Genomic DNA, 26,498 nt, shown 5'->3' with positions numbered 1-26,498 from the left:
TGCATTATTGCACCAATTTCAATGGATCTGGATTGTTTCTATGTTGCAGTTGTTTCAAATTGTTTTCCTGATTCTGATTTTTTTTAAACTTTTAAAATATTGTTTGAAATCTCTAATGTCATCATCACAGGGACCACCATATTGCACATGTTCAAAGTAAATTTATTATCAAATTACAAATATGTCACCATATATAACCCTGAGATTCGTTTTCTTGCGGGCATACTAAGTAAATCCAGGAACTATAATAAAATCATTGTACCCAACAGGACGTACAAACAATCAGTGTGCAAAAGATAACGAACCGTGCAAATACAAAAGAGGAGAAATAAATGAATAAATAAGCAATAAGCATCGAGAACGTGAGATGAAGAGTCCTTGAGAGTGGGAACATTGGTTGTGGGACCAATTCACTGATGGGGCAAGTGAAGTTAAATGAAGTTATTGCCATAGATTCGAGAGCCTGATGGCCGAGGGGTAATGACTGTTGCTGAACTTGGTGGTGAGAGCCTTGAGGCTCCTGTACCATTTAGCTGATGGCGGCAGCAGCAAGAAGAGACCGTGACCTGGGTGGCGGGGGTTCCTAATGATGGATGCTACTTTCCTTCAACAGTGCTGTGTGGAGAGGTGCTCAATGGTGGGAGGGCTTTACTCGTGATGGACTGGGTCATAACTACTTTTAGTCGCCTTTTCCATTCAAGGGCGTTGGTGTTTCCGTACCAGGCTGTGATGCAACCAGTCAATATACTCTCCACTGCACACCCACAGAAGTTTGTCAAGGTACTAGATATCATGCCACACCTTCGCAAGCTCCTCAGGAAGTAGAGGCCTGCTGTGCTTTCTTTGTAATTGCACTTATGTGCTGGGACCAGGACTGGTTCTCTGAAATGATAACACCCAGGAATTTAAAGATGCACTATCTTGTGCAAATAAATAAAAACGATCATTTTTTTTGAAGAAGTTATGAGGGTTTAAGGTGGAAGTGGATCCCAATTACAGTGTAGTTTGTTCCAATAATCGTTATTTGTCTAATGGGCCGCTTTTACATTGAGACAGGGATATATTGCCTGCAACCTTTAGAGCATAAGCTTTTGGAGCAGAATTGAGCCATTTGGCCCATTGAGTCTTCTCTCCATATCCCTTCCTGCCCTGACTAATCAAGAACCTATCAACTTCTGCCTTAAACATACCCGCTAAAACTTGACGTCCACAGTTGCCTGTGGCAATGAATTCCACCAATTCATCACTCTCTGGCTATAAAAATTCTTCCATATCTCTTCTGTAAGGGCGCCCCTCTCTTCTGCAGTTGTATCCTCTGTTAGGCTCCCCCAACCTAGGAAACATCCTCTTCACGTCAACCCTCGTGAGCCCTTTCAACATAAAGTTGTTTAACTCTAGTTGCTAAATCTGTGTGAACACTTTCGTTTGCATTTGTATACAGTAATATGAAACTGAAAGGACTTCATATCTTTGAACAAGCACTTTAATTTGTTTACAATATTTGGCAATTCATTTACTAAACAGCAGAGCACAGTCCGTGTGCTGGAACTTCAAGGTGGAATAATATGATAAGTGTAGAACCCTTCGAATCTTCATGTAACAAAATAGGGTGGGTCCAGTTATCTGAGTGCAGTGGAATGCATTCAAGGATCTCTTTTTAATCCACTTTGTTGGTTTTGTACCAAATGTCACCAAGTGTGGAAATTTGAAGGATAAAACTTGGCTTAATTAGTTCTGCTTATTGAAACTAAAATGTAATTCAACCCGAGCTTAAAAGCTCCCGTCCTCTACAACATACGCTTGCAAATAAAGAGACTCTTTGAGTTTTCTCAAATCCTGCAGTACATGAAATAGCTGTTATAGCGTTTTGCGTGTGTAGCTGTTATAGTTTCTCACTTCCTGCCCCCATCCCCTTGCATTGAATTCCTTCGCTGCCTGACCAGAATGTAGATACAAGGGAAAGTGGTAAGATCCCTTCCCCCAACACACTTACAGCATTGAATCTATTAAACTTGAAAATCTGTCAGTTACAAGATGATTAATTCTTGTTAATTTGATATTTATCACATTTACACAAAAAAAAACCTTTACATTGGGAAGCATTAGCAGGTCTGCTTTGCAACAGTGCAAACATTTCTCCTTCAGTGTATGTTGGAAGGCTTTTTGAGAAAGAAATGTTTCTGAGAGAGCAGTCCTCAGTGATGAGGCCCCATGTTTAAAGGGTTTGCAGCAATTTTCAAAAGGAGAGGCTTCAATAAGCTGCGAGGAATATATACTTAATGGTTCGTTGTACTTCAGGCTGCATTTTAATTGAGAAACGTCAGCAAGCTCGTATATGGGATAACCAAACAGTGTGTTGAAAGTTTGTCCCTGCTGATACCACTCGCTGCTCAGCCAGGTGAGCAACATAAGGAACAACACCTTATATTCCGTCTGGGTAGCCTCCAACCTGATGGCATGAACATTGACTTCTCAAACTTCTGCTAATGCCCCACCTCCCCCTTGTACCCCATCTGTTATTTATTTATATACACATTTTTTTTCTCTCTCTCCTTTTTCTCCCTCTGTCCCTTTCACTATACCCCTTGCCCATCCTCTGGGTTCCCCCCCCCCTCGCCCTTTCTCCCTCGGCCTCCTGTCCCATGATCCTCTCATATCCTTTTTGCCAATCACCTGTCCAGCTCTTGGCTCCATCCCTCCCCCTCCTGTCTTCTCCTATCATTTTGGATCTCCACCTCCCCCTCCCACTTTCAAATCTCTTACTAGCTCTTCTTTCAGTTAGTCCTGACGAAGGGTCTCGGCCTAAAACGTCGACTGTACCTCTTCCTAGAGATGCTGCCTGGCCTGCTGCGTTCACGAGCAACTTTTATGTGTGTTGCTTGAAATTCCAGCATCTGCAGATTTCCTCATGTTTGCGTTAACAAATTGTCCCTGTTTGGGTAGCCCTGTTCCCTGAGAGACTGCTTTTGGTGTAGTTCCCTTATATGCTTAATTCACTGTAAATCTCATTGAGAACATGTTTTGGCTTTTAAATACTGGGATTCTGGCTGTTTTAATTTGCAATGGGGAATACAGTGACCAGACCCTTGCATGAATTAAGACCACAATAAGTGACAAGATGTGGTTACAGTCCATGGTGACTCTGGTTTTGATACCATGTGATAGAATGGACCCTTGCATGAATTATGAGTACTAAATAAGTGAGAAGCCATGGTTACAGTCCAAGGTGACTGGTTTTGAGAGCATCTTGTAGAGTGCACACACACTGGTCAGACAGCAAACATTTCGAGCTCTGATACTGACTCTTTTCAGCTTCTGTTACTGATTTTCACTTTTGATTCACCAGCGCTGATTTCAATTTGTTTTACATCAAAATTTCAACATAACAGCAGGTTGCTTGGTCTTTGTTGCTGACCTCCAGGTGGCACTGACGTACTTGTGCAAAGATGCAGTGAACCTGAGATGGGACATCAGAATGAGGTTTAATATCAATGGTGTGTGCGTGTGATTTTAAAAAAAAGTAGTGAGGTAGTGTTCATGGGTTCAATGCCCATTCAGAAATCGGATGGTAGAGGGGAAGAAGCTGTTCCTGCATCGTTGAGTGTGGACCTTCAGGCTCCTGTACCTCCTCCCTGATGTATTCCTCATTCCTGACATGCAGTGGCTTGCATTAATAGGATTATTATTATTATTATTATTATTACAGTGGACCCCACCATGCCACTGGATCCGGGAGGGGATGTCGAGAGGGTGGGTCTGGACCTGTGCAACGCCCTACTTACCTAAAATCCATTCACGCACACGCTGTTCCTTTCAACTGAAAGGAACTATTATCATCCTATGGGATGGATAACCAGAGAGAGATTATTAAAGTGGAGCTTTCTAGAAATTCATTTCCCTTTCACCTCTTCCACTGTCTGCAGTTACGTAATGTCAGAAAGCCAGTTCTACAGCTGAGGGCTGTGCTCGCTGACAACTATTTTTGTTATAGTCATGGTTGGACTGAAACAGCTGGGTTGATGGTCAACTTGCCATGAAGAAAGTTCAAAGAGCAAATTGGCTCGTTGATGTCAGGGAAATGGCTGGCAAGTAAATTGTGCAAACTTGGATCATCATTTGAAAGCAGATTGAGCTACATGTGCACGCCAGCTGTTGACTGATTTTTTTTAAACCGCCCCCCCCCCCTTTGATAATTGCTTCCTGCCCATTGTCGTTAGATGGATTCGCGCCATCACAAAGTGCTTGGACCTTTCATTGGATGTGCAATGTTTATGGAAAGCAAGGAGTCAGCCGCCAACTTCAGCCCAAGTCAACTGGTGCCACATTTTCAACGTCGGGTCCTGAAAAAATTTCTGCCGTTTAAAAAAAAAATTAACTGCTGCCTTTTCATCATCCTTAGCTATGGTCACTTGGCCTCTTACACAATTATTTGAAGTCAGGGAAAAATATAGATTTTTCTGAGAGTTTGAGGTCAAGTCGGGGGGGGGGAGAGAAGAAGATTTCAAAGAGCGAGTAGTGTTTGGAAAGAATGGAGGAGATCCAGCAAATTGTCAATCATGGCTAAGTTGTCAAGACTTTATGTGGCTCAAAGATTGAATGACATATCCTGTTGAGAGCCAAGAAGGGGGAGAGAATTCAAAGATGGTCAGCATCTGTTGGACAGAGCACTTCTAAAATAATGCCAACTGAGTGTCTGGCTTTGGAATTTGTGTACGCACACACTTGAACATCGAGGTGCATATCATTGTTGAATCCATCACTGCTTCTGAGAAAGCATCTTGTACTAAATACTTAGAGGATGAAGGTCCTCTGCTAACCTGCCTCAGCTGCACAGCGTATGTTTTAACCAACTCTCCCTCGCAGACAATTAAGATTCTCAGAATGTGGATTATTTTTCATTATCTTGAGAGCAGCGTCTGTGAAGGTTGTTGAAATCTGCCACTGTCTCCAGTGTAACCTTTGGCCATCCGAGGTAAGGAATGTTCAAAGACCATACCTCCCAAACTGATGTTGGGGTCAAGAGATCAGAACTGCTCCCTGCCCCTCCATGACGACAACTTGCCCCCGCAAAGTCTACCAAATTAATTGGAAGGATGGATGAACCAACCTTAGCTTCTTCTCCTGGGTCAGCTCCCAGAACATAGTGACTCCGATCACACTTTGGATAAGATATAGATAGGCCTAATAACAGACTCCTGAAATGTGTATTCTGCTGTGAGCTCTGGAGGGGAAGAGATTACCAGGGTGAAGTGCCAACACTTCACTTCCTTCCGGGTTAATAGTTCACTGACCTCAGTCCTGGTGTATTTTTCAGAAACAAAGCTGAAAAAGCACTCGGGGCAGTTTCCAGTTATCTGGCAAATACGGACTTCACTTAGTCATAGCAACAGTTGGGTAAGATGTGGGCCGCCTTTTGTTGACAATTGAATAGATGTCTGGGCATTTGACAAGTTGTTTCATCTACTTCAAAGGGTGCTTTTTACTGTGGGATTTTAAGGATAATGTCTGATCAGTGGGCTGTAGTGCTGTGCTGTTAGGCTCACTTAGAATTAAGTACTCAGATTTGCTTCATTTTGCCCCTCCCTCTCTTGGTCATGTAAAGTTCTCAGTTCTGGATCATTCCGGCTCTGTTAGGACATAGTCTCTGGTAACCATGGCAAAGAAATTTGTATCATGCACCTACTGGTGTCATTGTTTAACAGATTTGCTAGAGTTTTAAATGTTCAAGGTTCAAAGTAAGTTTATTTTCAAAGTAAATTGCTGTGTGAGCTGAAGTCTGGAAGATGCGTGGCGGGTTATAGGCTGAATTGAGGTGGTAGGGTCCGGGCCCAAGGACGGGGAATGATCCGAGGTTTGGCCATTGCTGGAGCGGACTTGGAGGCGACTTGATGCGGCTGATTGGAGGTAGCTGGGCAGGGAATGGCCTGAAGTTTGGCTGATTATAAGTGCCTGGACCGATTGAGAAGGTCAGGGTGTCGGGACTGGAGGAGAGTGATGGCCAGTTTTCAGCTCCCTGCTCTGCAAGGTTTACTCATCTCTGCGCTGAGCTGAGGCTGTGGCCTGCAACTAACGGGCTCCTGGATCAGCTGCAGTGCTGACTGGCTTCGTGGCTGTGGACTCACTCTCATGAACTTCAGTTCTGAATGTTATTTGCTTACTTTTATTGTTTTGTTTTGTTTCTGCACATGGGGTGTTTAATGGTCTTCCCTTTTTTAATGGGTTCTATTTGGTTTCTTTGTTTTTTGTAGCTACCTGTAAGCAGTCAAATTGCAAGCTTGGTGCATTCAGTACTGAGAGTGAGGGTGTAACTCATAATGGAAGAGGGAGAAAATTATAATCTTGAAACAATCTTCAACAGCCTAGAAGGCTATAAGACCTATGGACTCACTTTCAAGGACTCTTCATCTATAGACCATAGAATTTGGTTTTTTTTTGTAGCTACCTGTAAGCAGTCGAATTGCAAGCTTGTGGATAAGATACGTACTGTACTTTGATAAATGTACTTTGAAACTTTTAAGCTTTGAACATGCATGTCACCATACACAAGCTAAGGTTCATTTTCTTGGTTCATTTTTTAAACCATGTTAAAATCAATTAAAGACCACACCAACTAGTGTGCAAAAAAAAAACAACAAACTGTGCAAATACAAAAAGAAAGAAAAAAAGAAATAATAATAAGTAAGCAATAAATATGGAGAACATGTGATGAAGAGTCCTTGAAAGTGAGTCCATAGGTCTTACAGCCTTATAAGATGGTTTCAAGATTATAATTTTCTTCCTCTTCCATCATGAGTTACACCCTCACCCTCAGTATTGAATGCAGATTTCTTTATGCCATTTACATGGTTTCACTTGTTCTTTCTTGTTACTGTAGGGCGTGATTTATAAGGTTTTTGTTTGAGGGAGGGGGTTTGATGTTCTTGTTGCCGTTTGACGCGATTTGTTGGTATTTTTTGCCTGGGGCAGGGGGTTGTTGATTGTGATGCTGTTTGCGAGATTTGTTATTTTTTTGTGCGGGGGAAGGGTGTTGATGTTTTCCTTTTGAATTACTTCCATGTTTTTCTTTGTCTCATGGCTACCTGGAGAAGGTGAATCTCGAGAGTTGTGAACTTTTGAAATACATTTTGGTATTCAGATTTCATTCCATATCCACACTGTAACGTCGGATTTTAATTTAATTCTTAATTATTATTCTTACAATTGCTAAATATTGCATATCACGCAATCTGCAGCAAATGCGTAATGCACGTGCTGTGTACATACATCTACTGATGCTTCTGGACACATCTTCAGTGATGTTCCTGGAATCATCAGCTGTTTCAGGTCTTTCAACATCATACAACCTCCTCCAAGTGACCCAGCCGGGGCTGATCAGACCCCAGCTTGTGTCCAGATGGCTGGCTACTTATGACTCCATGGCTCCCCTCGCATTAGGCCCTCTCTGCCGCATAGGTGGTACTGCGGATGGCTCTCCTCTTCCTCTCTCCCTCGATGCCCAAAATGCTGAAGGCTGTAACTAAGGAACGGGCAGCGAATCCCCTATAACCAACCTCCACTGGGAGACACCTTGCTCTCCATCCAGCCTGCTGACAGTTGCTGAACCATTCAGCTGCGATACTGACAATAATTGTTGTCATGGCTTGCAGCTTCCTATCAGTCCTTTCCTTCGCCGTTGCTTCCAGAATTTGGTTAACATCTTCTTCAAATTGCTTCCACAGTGAAGTCATGTTATCTGTGAGCCATTTGATCTGCCTCCTGTTAGACTTCATGTTAGAGGGATTAGTTTGCAACACTTGGAGGTTCCGGGCACTATGGGGTGACTCTGGGCCTGGCACCTCCTTTGTCTCACCAGGTTGGACACCTGCACGTTGTGCTGCTTCTGCTCCCGCCAAACATTTCATCCTCGCTTGGTGGATCTTCAAACTGTGATCGTTCTTGCAGATTTTGCCACATGCACACTGCTTCCTCATCGTCATTTGTTCATTGCCTGGGTCTGATGCCGTTATGTCCATCTGACTGGGGTGCATAAAAGTATTAGGAATAAGATTATCCTCTTTGTCAAATCAGTGAGGAATGTGCTGGGCAGCCCACAATTCTCACCGTCCTTCCAGCACCAGCATAGCATACCCACAACTCACTAGCCCTACTTGAAAAATAGTTGATTTGTGATAATTGATCCGAGATGCTTTTATTCCAGTAATTCAAACATATGAGACATTTATTTTGGAAGTTCTTCTGTTGGTGATAACTGTAGAGGTTGTGATTTTTTTTTGCTCTCTGTTTTCTTTTCTCAATTAACTGGAATGTGCATCAGTGGTTGTCAATCATTTGCAGAGTATTTTCTTGCTGGATCAGGTTTTATCCCAAATCATTAACAAGGGAACTTCCTCCCCCTACAACTTCACAGCTGGATGGAAATTTAAGGTAATAATGTAATCATGTCTATGCAGCAGAACCAAGGCCTTTCCCACTCAATGAATAATGAATTGTAAACAGAATTCATACAAGCAGCACTTAAGTTTTTGGAGAATTCTGTCTTGAAGATATAAATGGAGAAATGCACCTAGTCTCCTGCTTGTAGCTTCCTCTTTTGAAGTAATGAGGAAGAATGATAGAGCATTCAATGCTTTTTGTGTCTCCTATTCTTCAGAACTGTCAAAGGAGAGGCACCATTCCTACATCTTCCCCCTTCCATCGCAGCCCTGAAGGAGGGTCTCGGCCCAAAATATTGACTGTTTATTCATTTCCATAGATGCTGCCTGACCTGCTGAGTTCCTCCAGCATATTTTGTGTGTGTGTGTGTGTGTGTGTGTGTGTGTGTGTGTGTGTGTTGCTCAGGATTTCTCATTTCATGATTTACCATTCCACTCCAGTCTTCAAATCTATCATCCAGTGTCTGAAAAGAACACACGATTGCATAACAAATTCCCCTCTGCACTTGATGTAGATCTTTGTAGTTAGCTTCTTGACATGGTTGTCTGGAAGTACTTGTTCCAAGATAGGTAAAATCTGGATTGATCTTCTCTCTCAGCTCTGATGGAACAGCCGTGGTAAATGTGCTTGATCTTATATAATGTGCCCAGGCTAATCTTTGGAAAGTTTGCCTCCAGTTGGGGAAGCTTATAAGCCAGAACTCCAAAATGTCCTTGGGTCATTGCGGTGTCCAACAGCATTGCTAAACATGCAGATTTATGGAGTGGACCTTCTACTGGTGTCCTCTTGGATTTTGACTGCCTTGTTTTAATGACACCATGTGCACAGGTGGACTCCAGGTGTTGGGAATGTGCTGAAAGCATCAGCTTTAATTTTTCCATCAAACTGCCTGTGATTATTGTCCTTGAGGTGATGTAGCCCATATCTTCCAGGGGTTCCCAATCTTTTTTATGCCATGAGCCCTTACTATTAACCGAGGGGTCCATGACACTAGGTTGGGAACCCTATGACTTTAACCTATCTTGTGTTTAAATGTATAATCTTGTTTAATAGATAACTGATTTAAAGTGCAAGCCACACAGTCTATTTATCCCACTTTACTGGATGATTTTCTACATGGCCCAGGATGTTCTTACTAATAGCTCCAAGCACAGAGTCAGATACTGATTCATTGAAATGTGATTTATTTTCATTAAAATATAAATGAGCCTGCAGAATGTACTTTATGACAGGACCCATACCAGGGAGGTGAGCTGATGACAGCCGTGTCAGTACTTTTGCCATGTGATGGAAACACTCTTAAAGTAACTGCAAGTGCTACTCCCCTATAGTACTCTGTGAATCTGGAGTCCAGGCACGTTGCCAGATGCAACCGAGAGGAAAAACATAAACTCCAGATGTTGGAAATACAAAATGAAAATGCTGGAGTCTGGACAGAATGTATGAAGAGGGAGGGCAAAGTGCGTGCTTCACTTCTTTCAGTTCCTGAATTGATTTTTATTTATTTATTTTCTTTTCCTCTACCTTTTATTTATCCTCGGTGTTTCCTGACTTATCAGAACTTCGCCTAGAGCTTTGCACTCTTTCTACTGGTGAGATCCTTGTCTAGCCAGTCCACTAGATCCTTATTGCAAGACAGGCTACGTTCTTTGTCTCCAACGTCACCGAGTGCCTTCTGTCACTTAATGCAACGAAATGCATCATTTTATGTAAAGTCAAATCGGTGAGGGTTGTGCTGGGCAGCCCACAAGTGTTGCCACGTACCTTACGTGGCACGCCCACAACTAGGTAACCCTCACCCATACGTCTCTGGAGTGTGGGAGGAAACCCAAGCACCTGGAGGAAACCCAGGTGGTAAATGGGGAAACCGCGCAATCTCCTTAGACTGCAGGAGGAATCAAACCCCGATCTTACCGCTAACCGCCATGCCTTATTACAGTGCTAAATTACTAAAATCCACAAGGAGAAGATAACATAATTTTCACAGCAGAGTGATCCAGCACATGTTTGCTAAAGGATGAGCCATGATTGATGAGTTAAAATGGTAGATGTGCTGGATATATTATATGTGTTGGCTCCGGATTATATTTGGTGATGTTGTTCAGAAGAGAGCTTAAGAATCAGAAAGTTACAATGTGCAAGAAGGTCATACTGTGCAAGATGTCAATGCTAGTCAGCAAAGAGCTGTCCGTCCTTGCAGCATTTATGATCTTGCTGCTCACGACATTTAATAAAACATGTCCAGTCCCTTTTTTTAAAAAAAAAATGATAGTGAGGATTTCCGCTCTGCTTGCCATTTAGATAGTGGCATGCAGACCCCTACCAAGCCCTGAATGTGAAAAAGAAATGGTCTGACCTTTGGCCAGTGAGTTTAAATCTATGTCTTGAGTTTTTGACACAGGAAGTTGACTGTTCCAATTTTTCCTCAACGCCATTAACTAGAATACAGTATACACAAAAACAAACTCTCTAGAAAATGGCTTCTAATCTGTCCTGTCTTCCCTTGTAGCTAAATTTCTTCAGTCCAGACAGCATCCTTGTTATCTGCTCTGTATGTTTTACAGTGCAAATGAAGTCCTGTTGAAAGGTCTGGGCCTAAAACGATGACGCTTTATTCTTCGCGGATTCTGCCTGACCTGCTGGGTTCCTCCAGCATTTTGTGTGTGTGTGTGTGTGTGTGTGTGTGTGTGAGAGAGAGAGAGACTACAGTGCAAATGTGTCTTCCTTTATGGCACCCACTTGATGATATACACACTTCTGCTGTGGACTAAAGAGCATTGTGTTCGGCCCTAACATTATGTCTGTCATCTTGTGTTCAATGTCTTTGGCATCAAAAGAAAGCATCATGATATTACCCAAAAAAAACGCTTTTTGTCCACTTCTTTGAATATTCCGCCATTTATAATGCATTCCTTTGCTTTGTTGATGTTTCAAAAATGTCTGAAGTTGCACTTCTCCGGATTAAGTTCTGTTTGTTGCTAACCAAACTATCTATATTCTCCTAGTCAACCAGAACCCCTTGTTGTATCAGTGTCAAACTTCTTCATCACACCCCTTGCTTTTTAAATCCAAGTCAGTAGTACGTGCAACAAAATGTTAGGGACTGCGTGTTGTGGAATCCCACCGAGGGTGACCCTCTCAGTCACAAAAACATCCGTCAATCATTCCCTGTGAAGTCCTGCTGATGATTTTTTAAAATTCAGTTTGCTCCTCTCCTTTGGGCTCTTTTCACCTCACCTTTTTCAGAATCAGGTTTAACATCACCAGCATATGTCGTGAAATTTGTTAACTTTACAGCACCGGTACAAAGAAATACATAATAAATAGAGAAAAAAACCTGTTACATTAAGTGTATGTATATGTCTATTCAATCGTTAAGTTAAAATAAGTGGCGCAAAATAAAACTGAAACAAAAAAAGTAGTGAGGGTGGTGTTCATGGGTCCAATGTCCATTTAGAAATTTGATGACAAAGGGGAAGAAAGCTGTTCTTGAATTGCTGAGTGTGTGCTTCAGGCTTCTGTACCAGATCCTCCTTAAAAGACCAACTTAAAATCAATGTCAAACGGATGATCTTCATCAGCTCTTTTTATTAACATCAAAAGATTCTTGGTTAGATGGTTGTGACCTTTAACAAACCCAAGCTAACTTCATTTAGAACAGGGGTGGTCAACCTTTTACATTCCATGCACCAATTTTTTCACCCACGAGTTCAGATGCGCCATACAACTCTTGTACCCCCATTCAATTCTTGTAAAGATACGTTAATATAGACATATTTAGCATTTTTACATGATATATTGATTTAATATAAAAACAATATAAACATTACTTAATGAGACTTTTAACAAATATATTTTGTCTTCTTTTGATTTCTTTCTTTTTCTTAATCACATATTTTTTCCGTAACTCAGACCCAAGCACTAGCTTCAGTTTTCCTTCTATTTCAGTCTGAAGTTGTGTTTTATAGTGTCTATTAAGATCATGTCTTCTATTATGTGAGAAAGTGTTTTCACAAACGGTGCACAACGGTTTTCCTGACAGACCTGCTATAAATAAGAACTCATTTTCCCACTGTTCATTGAATTCACGCTTACTATCATTTTCTGCTTTTCTTTTGCACTGTGATGGGTAATTGAATGTAAAAACAAGGCTTAATTTTCGAAAAAGTACAAAACTGCAAATGTTCACAAAGGACGAACAAAGCACGACTCCATAGTGCACGAGTGTCAATTGTAAACTGACTGGCAAAAACCTGCGACTCACCGCTGGTGCAGATGCCTGGTGCCTCGGTGAAGCAAGTATCAAACGTGTATTGAACAGTTAAGGAACGACTGCAGAACAAAAGTCCTTCTTTCCTAGTTTGACTCATTGAACACTTTTTTTTGAATTGAGAACAGATTAATCTGAAAGAAGATAACATTCCCCAAAAGATGTGCATGAAATAATAAAATCGCTAAAAATAATTGCTAGGTTTTAGATTTTATTCTCAGTAAAACCCATTTCTAGCTCTAAGCTACTTGAATTCCTGTTATAGATTTTTTTTCTACAAATCGATTTTTGGTTAATACTTTTTGCATGAGTAGGCTTACTTTTTTATTATTGCACCACTTCTAATCATCCAGTGTGCCACTGTTGGCACATGTGCCATGGGTTGGCCATCCCTGATTTAGAAGGTGCAAATTAATTGAAGTTTTATGCTCTAACTCAAATGAATCCATGCCGACTGGTGGCGTAGTGGCATCAGCGCTGGACTTTGGGGCAGAATCCAGCCGGCTTCCATGCATGCTTCCCATCCGTGCTGGGTTGAGCGTCAAGCTAGCAACTTGACCTCGTAAAAAAGAAATTGCCTGCTACAGAAACATCAACAGCAAAAAGTTGATGGCCTATGCTCTCTTGTGAGTTTAAAGGCAATTTCTCTCTTTCTGAAATGAATCCAGTAATCTGCTCTTTACTGAAATTACATTTACTGGTCTACAGTTATTTGGTGTATTCTTTCTTTTTTTGAAACAACAGTATGACATTAGCAGTTCTCAAATCATTTGTTCCACCTCCTTGGTTCCTACTTTATTTCTTCCTAACCTCAACCATCAAGCTCTTGAACCAGAGGGGATAACTTCACTCACCTCCTCCCCAACACTGAACTGATTCCACAATCTGTGAGTTCATTTTCGAGGACTCTGCAATCTCATGTTCTTGATATTTGTTGCTTACTTATTCATTCATTATTATTATTATTTAGTTTTTTTGTATTTGCACAGTTGTCTTTTGCACATTGGTTGTTTGTCTTTGTGTGCAGTTTATCATTGATTCTATTATTTCTTTGTACTTACTGTGAATACCCACAAGAAAATGAATCCCAAAGTAGTATATGGTGAGATGTATGTAGTTTGATAATAAATTTCACATTGCACTTTGAACTCAATGGAGGCTGTTACGTTGATGGCTTTATCTTTGGCAGATTTGTCTTCACGTGCTTCCCATTACTTTGAGATTGATTTTGCAATCAGGAACTGATTCTATTTCAGTTCTGGTAAATCACTTCACTTCTCCACCTAGTAAAAATTATCTTGCCAGCAATGTAATGCTTATCTTATCTTTCGTTGGTCTCCATGACTGTTTTAGATCTGACTGAACTATGATAACCACCTCAGAACATTGTATCCCAAGATGGTTGTTCCATCTGCTTGGCTCATTCTCTAAAGCTAAATCTAATATCCCGGACTTTATAATGGGCATACAACATACCGGCTAAAAGAGCTCCCTCCATGCAATTTGGGTATTCTTGGCTCGCTGTGCTTTACCTAATTATTAACTGGGGTACACCCAATGAAAGTCCCCAGCTATACCTAAAGGAAACCATAAAGTGCGAGAGAAAGCTCAACAGGTTAGACAGCATCTCTGGAAAGAGGAAAGGTTAGTGTTTCAAGTCTGTGACCATTTACTACAACTGGGAGAGAGATGCAAGTTAGACTTAAGTAAAAGATTGGGTTTGTTTGTTGCATGTTCAAAAGTTCAGAGCACATTTATTATTAGGGGGCTTTGGGGTTCTAATGTTTTAACTGTCATTCATTCTTTGGAGCACTCCCCTGTTTTCATGGATGTCTGTGAAGAAAAAGAATTTCAGGATGTATATTGTATATTGTATAAATAAAGGTTCACATGAATTAACATATCACAGATTTTTGTTTTTATTGCATTTTGGAAAATATCCCAACTTTTCTGGAAATGGGGTTTGTACAACAGGAAAAGCGGCCCAGTTGTGGCTTATGAGAGAATTTCCATACTGCATTAGGGCAAAGGAAAAGGCTTGGAAAACCAACCTGAGTAACAGGTTCCCACTCTTTTTACAAATGCTCTTAAGTCAGTTATATTGACAAGACAGCAGATGAGCAGAGGTCACTGCAGGATAACCATGCCTCCATGGTATTGCAATTAATAAGATTGAATGTATATAAAACTAAGAAGAAAGAATTACTAAAGAGAGGAGGAGAGCGAGGGTGGGAGGGAACTAGTTTTTTTTGTTCGTAGGAACAAGCACATGAACGTATAGACATCAGAATTTTGAATTTAATATCATGTGAACTTGTTCGTATGTAGGAGTGTCCACATCAGATGCTTTTAACCTGGCAATGATCTGTATAATGTCACCAAAAGGAGCATTGACTCTCAGAATGAGGAAAATGTATTTTTGAAGTATTTGAGCAGGTTAACATATAGCTACCCCAAGTCCAAGGGATATTAATTTGATTGATACTTTGACAGTTCTTTTAATCCAATAGCCTGGGAAGGAGCGGTGGTAAGGAACTGGTCGTGTTCAGGAATGTAATGTGTAAAATACCAACTGTTGGAGTATCCTAAATTTCACTAAAAAGCCGCTGGTGGTGCAGTGACATCTGCATTGGACTGCAATGGACGGTTCTGGGTTCGAATCCCGCTGGCTCCTTGCATGCTTTCCATCCGTGCCGGGTTGAGCATTGAGCTGGCAACTCGACCTCATTTTTAAAAAAAAAATGTCAAATGCTACAGGAATGGTAAAATACCACCTGATGTGCCACATGGCGTGAAAAGGAAAAACAACAAATTACACTAAAGACCATTCTTTCTGACTTGTACATTTGTTTTTCACTGCCATACATTATTTTCCAAACTTCCCATCAATTTTTGATGTGAGATTTTATTAACCCAAAAGTCATATTCTACAAAGGGCACATAGTTTATTCATGATAAATTATCTCAATGCCATAACCTCTAATTTAGACTGTCTGCTAGTGAAAATGAGATGGAATGGTTATTTGATATTTCTTGTATTCTTTAAGGAACTTGCATGTAAATATGGTGGATGTTTTGCAGGATGAAAGATACCTCGGTGATTTATTGCGACTCCTGTGTACCGTATAATGGCTGGTTTTAGAAATATGTATGTAGGAGGCTGCAGAACTGCTTTGTCAGGAAAATAAAGATTATGTTCAGGATTTAGATAAACAAAACAGAGCTAAGAAATTGGATCACCTCAACCACACCTAAGGTGGGACTGCATTCTGATCCTGTTCCAAGCCAACGCCCTAGAGTTGGAATTTATGATTGTCAAGCAAGGTGATTTGAGTTCCTTGTAATGATAGATGTGGTGTTTTGCTGCACAAGCAGAACCCTGTTTTGGTGTTTAGATTCTATATACTGTCAACTCTAGGATACAGTTACACAAAATACACCGTTGATTTTCTTCCATTGTATTTCTTGACAGTTCAAATGCTAGTGTGCAAACATTATGCGTTAAGAAATTATTCTATCAGTGTACTGTGTTAGCCATTGTTAAAATACCTTTGGATGTCAATTGTTATTACTCAGATGAATTAATGAACTAAAAAACTGCTGGGTAAAACAAATTCCATATCAATCTTTGTTTGAAATTTTGATACTTTCTAAATCGATTGAACTTCTCTTCCACAGGCCATCTGTTTCCTGCTGAGATCTCTTCAGTGCCCTTCTCCTTGGTCTCTGAATCTTATATCACCAGTAATATTTTCACTGTGTACTCATCATCCTTTGTTAATTCCCAACGTTTTCCTTTATGTTGCATTGTCTTATTTTATATATAGCCCATGAGATAGCATTTGTAAATTGGCAGTGTTCCGATTGTAGATGGTTGCCTCTCATAACATTCCAATTCTGCTCGCCTACTCTATAAACTCGCCTAATCATCTGAAACTAGAAAATACTCTTCCCCAAAATCACTTAAAATCGCACCCTCTCAAGCTACTTGAACTTTATAAATTGTGTTGACTTTGGCCTTCCAAATTCATCTGTTCAATTGTAATCTAACCTCAACCTTTTTGAGACCTTTGTCCGCAATAAAGCCTCTATTCTTTCCAATTAGGATGTTTCACTGCTATAAGCTGAAGTCAGCCAGACTTGAGTATAAATAGTTAATGCAGTTTCTGGTGATGCCTCATTCATTCGTCATCAGATATTACTCAGCTGCCCGTTTTCTCAATCTTCTTGTGACCCAATTTTCCCTCTTGGCCATTCCTGAAATAATGAACCTTTTCCCTTTCTTCAAAATGAGACAATTTATAACCCATCTTTAAAAATCTCTTCAACTGCTGAACTCTCTAGTCATTAATCATGGTAAGGCGCCGGGCAGTATTGTGGAACAGTTGAATCTGGGTGCACAAACCCACAGATCCCTGAAGATGGCAGTGCAGATAAGGTGGTTGAAGGTAGAATACCACCTTCATTAGTATGGGCTTAAAGTGTGGGAGATTGGATGTTATGCTATGACTTTATAAACCTGGACAAAGCTGGAGTACCTTGTACAGTCCTGTTTGCTAGACTGTAGGGAGGATGCGATCGCACTGGAGAAGCGGCAGAGTGGATTTGCCAGAGTTTTGTCTGGGATGGTGTGTGTTCGTGATGGGAAGAGTCTGGATCAGTTTGGTTTGTGTTCTTTGGAGCGGACGAGGCTGAGGAGTGACCTGACATAGATATACAAAATACTGGAGTCCATACCTTTTGCTCTTCATTGGAAAATGCATCCAGCAACTTTTCTAACTCTGACCTTTGCCATTTGCCCCACCGTTAATAAAGAGGTTTGAAGACCAGCTTTATACCTTGGAACATCGAAACATGCAGTAGAAGGCTCCGTTTGCATCAATGGCCAGTGCAGTCTGAGGATGTGCTTGGGGCAGCCTACAAGTGTCGTCGTGCTTCTGACACCAACAACTTACTTAACCATATTAGACATCCCACCTCTCCCGGAAGTTCTGGGAGTCTCCCGCATATTGATTGCGACTCCCTGACCCGCAAATTATATACAATATCCCGGAAATCGATTTATTTTTTTTAGCAAGCAGGAGGGAGAGAGAGAGCGAGAGACAGTGAGAGTGAGTGACAGATGTAGCGAGAGAGTGACAGAGAGAGAGCATCCTGATAGGTCTACTTAGCACAAAGAGAGACCAATCAGTTTTCTCTGTGGGCGGGCTTTACAGTCTACCTCTTTCTCTCTCTTTCATTGTCCATCAGTTCAGTTTAGTGTCCTGCAGCGCCATGGCAGAGTGTTCCAAAAAAAAATATAAAATGTACTTCACCCCAGACTACACTAAGGTGTACCCCTGCCTAATAGGGGTCAAAAATAATGACAGTGTTGCTTGCTGCAGTATTTGCAGCAGTGACTTTTCTATTGCCCATAGTGGGTTAAATGACTGTAAAAGACATGTTGAGGTGAGTTTAACAGGTGTCATTTGATCATTAGCATAGCTAACGTTATTTAAACTAGGTGGCTAGCTGCTAAGGAACTACTCTTATTGATGTCCTATGTGATGAGGCCAAACTCCCTGAAGACTTAAAAGTTGTAATAGAATAAAAAAAGACTCCATGATAATATAATATAAGTACATATTTTAATGTCACATTTTCTGCATAAGACAATATAAAATCTGTGAGCACAGGGCAGTTGAGATTCAAAGAGCTCTGCCAGTTGATGAAGCTGCTTTTTGGTGCTGCCAAATTCTAATTGTGATGTAGAAAGGGCATTCAGCATGGTGCGTCACATTAAGACAGAATTCAGAAGTCAGCTATCTCACAAAACACTTGTGAATCTGATGTCTTGCAAAATTAACAAATTCACTGACACAGACTGCTATGAAGTTGAGACTTCTGGCAAAATGCTCAAATCTGCCAAGCAAGTCACATCACAGTACAAGGAAAGTTTGCAAAAGAAATAGAAAAGCTATTTGCATTAGCATTTAGCTATTAGCATTGAGACTGCCAACAAAATACTCAAAAAGGAAAAAAATATATATATACATATGTATGTAAATCGTTTCAATATGTGATCAAATAATTGTGTTCTTTCATAATCAAATGGCCTGTATACATACACCCTTGGAGGTCGACCGGAGATGTGGGGGTGCTACCTCTCTGAAATGAGTTTTTGCAGGGTGGGATGTCTGCCATATCCCGTACATCTTTGGACTATGGGAGGGAACCGGAGCACCCAGAGGAAGCCCACGGGGTCGCAGGGAGAATGTACAAGCTCCTTACAGGCAGTGGCAGGAATTGAACCCTGATCACTAGCGCTGTAACTACGTTACGCTAACGGCTTGGCTATCGTGCTGTCCAATTATATATAGCGAATTAGCCCTTAAGCTATTACATGTTCAAGCTGCAGTTTTGCCTTCCTTTCAGCTTAAAATCTAACTTGAGTCACCCAGCCTAGATGGTGTTGCGGGTCAGGCAATGTCTTTGGAAAGCAAAAGTTGTTGTTTCAGGTTAATTATTGATCAGATGAGACTATTGACCTGAAATGTAAATTTTTTTTAACAGATACTGGCTGACCTGCTGAACAGAAGTTTTTTTTTTGTTTAATTATGAATTTCCAGTATCTTTAATTCATTTTCTGTTCATCCTTTGAATCGTGAATTTTTAATTCATCCTTTGATTACCATCTCTGGCAGGTGTTGTTATATTTATGAAAATCACAAGCATATTCAGGTCAAAAATGCTGAAAGTAATTGCAGTATTATTGGGGTGCTGGCTGGAGAATCGCACACACTATGCTTGTGTTCCAGTGTTTTCATGTACGTAAATACCTTTCAGGGTACAGCATCTGCTTTTGTTTCAGAGAGCTTGGGTTGTCTCGCATTCTCGGACGTGGACTTTCTCCTGCTGTCTTAGTCTACCCCAAATGGCACTGCTTATCCTGGTTTAAAAAAAAATGAGGGACCTTCATGAATCTAATGAAATTGTCAGTATTTCAAATGGTGAATGGTCAGTATAGCATTATGATTTTCAGTGAGTGACATCCTCCGAGCGTTCATCTCTGTCCTGCCTCATCTGTTTTGGAATGGATAAGGGCCCTATGGAGGATTCAGCATTTGCAATATTGCCATTATTTATCATTATGTACCTGATTATTTATCCTTTGCTGCTGACTTCATCCCTGTCTGTAAATGTTCCAGTCATGGGGAGACTCCACCGCACTGTAGGTCTTCTGAGCCTGCGAATACAGAATTGCATGAGCTGAATGTTGGGTCACTGAAGGAGAAACTGCGGTGGTGCTGGTCTTTTTGGGCAATCTTAGTTATTAAGCTTTAAGTATTAGCCACTATTCTTGCAACTGTTTCTTAATGATAAATTAAAAAGTTGTGTTTCCCTATTACAGGACAGTTGAGTTGCAACTGAATTTGTACAAAAATCTGCAGCTGCAGGAAATCTGTAACAAAAAGTAAAGTATGTTGAAAAATCTCAGCAGGTCAGGTAGTAGCCATGGGGAGAGAAGTGCCCAATGTTTAGGGTCTGCTGACTGTTTCTTCCTCCACAGGTGCTACAGCAGTTGTTACAGCATTTTCTAGAATAAAATTAATTTGCTTTTGTGGTGTTGAAACTGCCAGTCTATAGAAAATGTTAGTATTTCAGCATTAGAATGTTTGCTTTGTAACCCCATGTCAAGGTTGGACATGAAATGTGTTATATTATAAAGCCCCATTTTCAGTTTTGTTTATATTGACATTTATTGCTGTGGTGCTTTCCATGCTCTTGCATTTACCCTCTTTATTTTTTAACAACTTAAAATGTTACAAGGTGCTTCTCAGCTGTGCCAAGATAAAATGGTCAATGCAATATTAAAATCATAGGTTATGATGCCCACAAATATATCTTTAACAGTGACCCAGCCTATCTCAATACACAATGTAAATGTCAATAGCCTCAATGGTTTACTGTGCAAAATCTCATTTCAATGACACCAGATCACTGAATCAATCCAATTTAAACTAATAAGGCTTTGCCAATAGAAACTTCCTGTTTCTGGTATGCTGGATAAACAATTCACATTTTCCAGTTTGAAATATTTCCCAGCAAAGCTGTACTAATTAAATCAAAATTAGTCCTACTACATGTTAAACGTCTTGATAAAGAGCAAAAATGATAGCACTATTATCAGTTCTTATTGGTTCATAATTGACCAGGCCAGACCAGGAAATAATCTTGGGGGGGGGGGAGGGGGGGAGTGAAATCTTCCACTTAATTGGAACGACACAGTAGCAAATTGCTTAGGACAATGCTTTACCGTACAGGCGAAATGGATTCAATTCCCACTGCTGCCTGTAAGGAGTTTGTATGTTCTCCTCATGATAGCGTGGGCTTCCTCCAAGTGCTCTGGTTTCCTCCCACAGTACGAAGACGTACCGGTTGGTAGGCTAATTGGCCATTGTAAATTGTCCCGCGCTTAGGCTAGGGTTAAATTGGGGGATGGCTGGGTGGCGTAGCTCAAAGGGCTGGAAGGACCCAATCTGCGCTGTGTCTCAATAAATAGATAAATTTTAAACTCTGATAATTTCACTGTGAATGCATGAAGTCACTCAGTTACACTTATATAATGGAAATCTGAAATAGAATTATGGCGGTACATGTTTATCTTGGCATCTATTGTTACTTAATGCATTATTTTCTAGTAATTATTTGTAGCTTGTAATACTCAACAGTGTAGTCAAAGTGAATACAAATGATTGTGTTGCAATTGTCATCAATTTATGGAAAGAATTAACACAAACCTTAAGCCAAGTGCAGAAGTTTAAAGCAGGGGTTTCCATTCTTTTTTTATGCCATGAACCAACATCATTAAGTAAGAGATCCATGGACCTCTGGTTGGGGACCCAAGGTTAAAGGAAGAGGAAGATCTGATGAAGGGTCTCAGCCTGAAACAATGACTGTCTGTTCCCCTCCATAGATGATACCTGGCTTGTTGAGTTCCTCCAGCATTTTGATTGTGTTAATTTTGGGAGGAGCTTCGGATTCAAAGTTCAAAGTATGTATTCTATATGCAACCTTGAGATTCATCTCCTTGCGGGCAGCCACAAACAAAGAAACCCAACAGAACCGATTTTTGTTTTTTAAAAAGACTATCAAACGCCCAATGCTCAGAAAAAGACCTGATCATGCATATAGCAACGAGTCAAGTCGCTTTGTAATTTCTGGTAATTTTTGTGGCCCAACTTTTGGTGAGGAGAGGTTTAACTTTGTGCTTATGGATGTGAATGAAATTAGAATTTATCACTATTCGTATTTTTCATAAAAGTCGTAAGTTACTAATTCTCGCTACCCAATATTGTGCCATTTAAATGAATTGTTGAAGATATTAGTTATTTCTATTCCTACTTGAGTGAGCTAGAGCTTTTCTCTTTGGAGCAAAGGAGGATGTGAGGTGAGCTGATAGAGGTGTACAAGATGATAAGAGGCATAGAGCAAGTAGGTACGCAGGGTGGAAATGGCCTGTACAAGAGGGTATAATCTTAAGATGAGTAACACACACAAAGTGCTGGAGGAACTCAGCAGGCCAGGTACCATCTATGGAAAAGAGGAAACAGTCGACGTTTTGGGCTAAGCTAATTTTAAAATTATTGGAGGGAAGTACAGAGAGGGATGTCAGAGGTAAGAGTTTTTTTCCTCCCAGATGATGAGTGCATGGAACACCCTGCCAGGGGTGGTGGTAGAGGAAGATACATTAGGGAGTATGTAAGAAACTCTTAGATAGTCGCATGGATGATTGGAAAAAATGGAGGGAAGGATTAGATTGATGTTGGAGTAGGTTTAAAGATCAACATAGCATCATGGACCGAAGAGCATGTACTGTGCTGTAATGTTCTGTGTTCTGTGATTTATTAGTATCTAGTTTTACCTTCCTATACTTCGATTGAAGGAATACTATTGTATTCAAAGTTAAATTAGGGTTTTCATGGTTAAGAATTCTAGAAATGAAGGGAAACCCATTTGCCATAACTAGCGATCTTTGTACAGGTTGAATGAGGATGGAATGTTTTTGAGCATTACCCATTGGGTGTTGCAGTGAGTGAAAAGAAACTCAAAATGAGAATGATCCTGGCAACACACACACACAAAATGTTGGAGGAGCTCAGCAGGCCAGGCAGCATCTGTGGAAAAGAGTAAACAGTTGACGTTTCGGGCCGAGACCCTTCATCAGGACTGGGCTGTTTTCAGCCACCATTCTGATCTGCTCCTGAAGTGAAGGCTCATGAAGGAATACAAATGGTGCTGGAGTGTAATAGTGGGAAGTGTAAGGATGACGAACACCATATACTAAAAGGAACGATCTCGTCATTTCTTTTTCAATGCTACAGGTTTTATCCCACACAAACCAATTGACTTTTTCGCAATCAGAGTGATGAACGGCTATTTGCATGCTGCAAGGAACTTATTCAGTGAAGCAATAAAAAGGAAATGCTGCAAATATTTATCAAGTTTGCTCATCTCTGCGGAAAGAGAACAATTAGTGTGTCAGTTTAATGACTTCAGACTATCTGCTGAGCATTTCTAGTTGTTATTTCACATCTCCAGCATCTGTAGTTTCTCAGCAATTTGGATGAGGAACATTCTAACTCTAACTTGTTTACTTGTCATGGAATTCAGTACTGAACTTTGCTTGCTTTCTCTTCCATTCTGGACGAGCAGCTGCTGTTCCTGGAAAAAACTGGTAACAGTGGATCAGCGAGTAAATCAAATTGAGCAGCAATCGCACAACTGGGGTTGGAGTGCCCCTGTTCCCTGTATTTTCATTTAATTTTTTAAGTCCGGCAGTAGGTTTAGTCAAAGTAAGTGTTCTGTGCAATTTGTCTTTTTTAAAAAAACTCTGGGAGATTACTGTCTGGGAAGCCCTTACGATTTTTGTATTGTATGCAAAGAGTAAACATTTGGCCAGGCATGGATCTCACAGAATGATGTGACTGGAGGCCACCTTATAAAGTAACAGGCGCAAAGCATATATGAAGCAGAATGTTTACTGCAGCCAATGATTCATTTGCAAGCTTGATATTTGAATTGTCCTGAAGTTGCTGATGTGACACTGAGCAATGGTGAACAGAGAATTATTTATAGCAATTACTCTGAACATTAGGTCATGCAAAAGGACCTTGTAGCCTTGCTTCCTGTTCTTTCAGGTTCCACGTGCACACACTTCCACTAAGAGGCAGAGAAATGTATTTCTATTCTTAACTCTTCCTCATGGATGTGAGGCCACTTGTGGTGGAGACAGTCTCCCATAATTCATATTGCTGTTCCTTTTCTGCGCCTTGTGGCGCATTGGGCAGCACCCTTGCAGTTTCCTTAGCATTTTCAAAGGTTTCAGAAGTACATTCAATGTCAAATGTATACAATATACATCCTGAAATTCTTTTTCTTCGCAGCCATCCACAGAAACAGAGGAGTGCCCCAAAGAATGAATGACAGTTAAATGTTAGAACCCCAAAGCTCCCCACCAACTCCCCCCTCCCACGCACAAGCAGCAGCAAAGCAATGAACCCCCCTCCCCCACCAGCAAAAAAAAGCATCAGCGCCTCCCCAACAAGCATTCAAGTGTACAGCAAAACATCAATAAAGGCACAGACTAGCAGTACTCCAAAGACTACTCATTCACCCGGTAATTCGACATACCACAGGCTCTCTCTCTCCCTAATAAGGGAAAAAAAAGAGGTGTCTCCATTCCACACCGAGAGCAGAGACGTAACAGCCTACTCACTGACTTACAATGTTAAAAGTTCGTTGTCGAGTCCGCCCTCCTCCAGGGGCACGAAATCCCAAAACTCTGAAGGCGAGCTGATCTTCTAGGCCGCATTCTCGCTATATCGAATAGCAGCCAGTCGTGAGACCCTGAGAGTGGGTCCCATTCCTGCAAAGAACCAAAGTCGGCGGGTAGCTCCGGGTCAGGGTTTTCAAAAGAACCCTGAAAGGGAAAAATAAAGACAGAAATAGAGCTGTTTTCTGCAGATGCAAGCAAAGGAGTTGCCATTAGGCGCCATCTTCTCCTGAGCTCCTCCTTTTGTCTGCTTTTTATGAGGTCGATTTTCTAGCTCAGCGCGGATGGAAAGTGTATGCACGGAGCAGGCCGGTTTTGAACCTGGGAGTCCAGTGCAGATGCCACCACACCACCGGCTGGCTCATTCATAGGTTTGAGTCTAAATCTTTAAGGTGGCTACTTGCTGAATCAGCTTGCTGTGCTCTCAGCAGCTCACCACACTTATAAGTGAGTTTTTAATTTAGTTTTATAGTGTAGCAGCTATCAGTAATACATCACTTTTCATGACGACCAAGGATTTGCTGAAAAACTAGATATTTACTTTAAATTTCCATTATATTCAAAAATGATTTTGAAAGGATTAAACATTCAAGAATGTACCATATCCACCACAAGTGCTTACTTTGCATTAATTGATCACTTGATAGACTTCAGTCATGACCTAACACTCTGCATATCACTAGGTCTTGACTCTTGAACTTCACCTTTTTTTAAAAAAAAGATAAGGATGATTTATTTTATTGAGATACAGCCCCCCAGTCCTTTGAGCCGCACCACCCAGCAATCCCCGATTTAACCCTAGCCTAATCGCCAGACAATTTACAATGACCTAGCAACCGGTACGTCGTTGGATGGTGGGAGGAAACCAAAGCACCCGGAGGAAATCCACACGGTCATGGGGAGAACGTACAAACTCCTTACAGACAGCGGTGTCAATTGAACCCAGGTTGTTGCTACTGTAAAGCGTTGTGCTAACCACTATGCAACTGGGCCATGCCTTGTATTATGAGGCTGAGCCCTCTGGTCCTAGATTTGCCTAAATATTCAGAACTAAAGTGTAAAATAAGCAGATTATAAGCAACTAAAACACTAGGATTAATAGACGCAAACACGAGGGAATCTGCAGATGCTGGAGATTCAAGCAACATACACAAAATGCTGGTGGAACGCAGCAGGCCAGGCAGCATCTATATGAAGAGATACATTTGACGTTTCAGGCCAAGACCCTTCGTCAGAACTCACTGAAAGAAGAGCTAGTAAGAGATTTGAGAGGGGGAGGGGGAGATCCGAAATGATAGGAGAAGACAAGAGGGAGAGGGATGGAGCTAAGAGCTGGAAAGTTGATTGGCAAAAGGGATACAAGGCTGGAGAAGGGACAGGATCATGGTTTCGTCTAAACTCCAGAGGTTACAGGCCCAGAACCATCAAACGCTCATCTATTAATCCTAATGTTTTATAAGCTCAGTAGTTTGGAAAGAGCCCAGAAAATGTATGCGAAGAAGAAATGCATTTTAACCTACTGGCCTTTCCCTCATGATGTCCATTGTTACTGGATGGTACACAATCATCAAATTAAAATTTGTTGCCCCAGTTGAATATTCTTTCCATGAGTTTAAATCCTGCCACTCCATTCTCCTTGGTGAACAATGTCTTTCTTCTTTATGAGTGATTTCATGTTGGTGTGATCTTTGACTTTCCATACTATTTGTGCTATTCTAGTAAATATTTTCCATGTTATAATTTCAGTATAAGCACCAATGCAATATAATTATGATTAAGTTTGTATGTACCATGAAGTGTGTATAGCTGAGAATTATGTCATGATATTATACAAGTTACTTGCTGTTAACAGGTTTCCAATTTTTAAAATATATGGTAAATGTTCAATATACTGAGATGTAAAATGACAGCATTATGCAAAAGAAGCCTTAAGTGTATCAATATGAGGGTTAATTCCACCCTAAACAGGCCAGATGTCCA

At 40.9% G+C, this 26,498-nt stretch overlaps 1 protein-coding gene across 20 annotated transcripts in view; it reads left to right on the top strand.

Annotated features, from left to right (window-relative positions):
• Positions 1-26,498, top strand: part of macf1a (microtubule actin crosslinking factor 1a) — a 590,515-nt gene that overhangs the window by 124,369 nt on the left and 439,648 nt on the right. The window contains exon 1 of one of the 20 annotated variants that reach the window (XM_072247360.1): positions 5,874-5,904. The exons of the other annotated variants lie outside the window; for them this stretch is intronic. Within the exon in view, the coding sequence (XP_072103461.1) occupies positions 5,889-5,904 (16 nt within the window). The 5' untranslated portion in view covers positions 5,874-5,888. Of the gene's footprint in view, positions 1-5,873; positions 5,905-26,498 lie in introns of those variants that run through there. 20 annotated transcript variants of the gene reach the window in all.

The sequence above is a fragment of the Mobula birostris genome, chromosome 30, assembly GCF_030028105.1.
Source record: "Mobula birostris isolate sMobBir1 chromosome 30, sMobBir1.hap1, whole genome shotgun sequence".
NCBI lineage: Eukaryota > Metazoa > Chordata > Chondrichthyes > Myliobatiformes > Myliobatidae > Mobula > Mobula birostris.
Note: the sequence above shows the minus strand (reverse complement) of the source record. Positions and strands in the feature narration are given on the sequence as shown.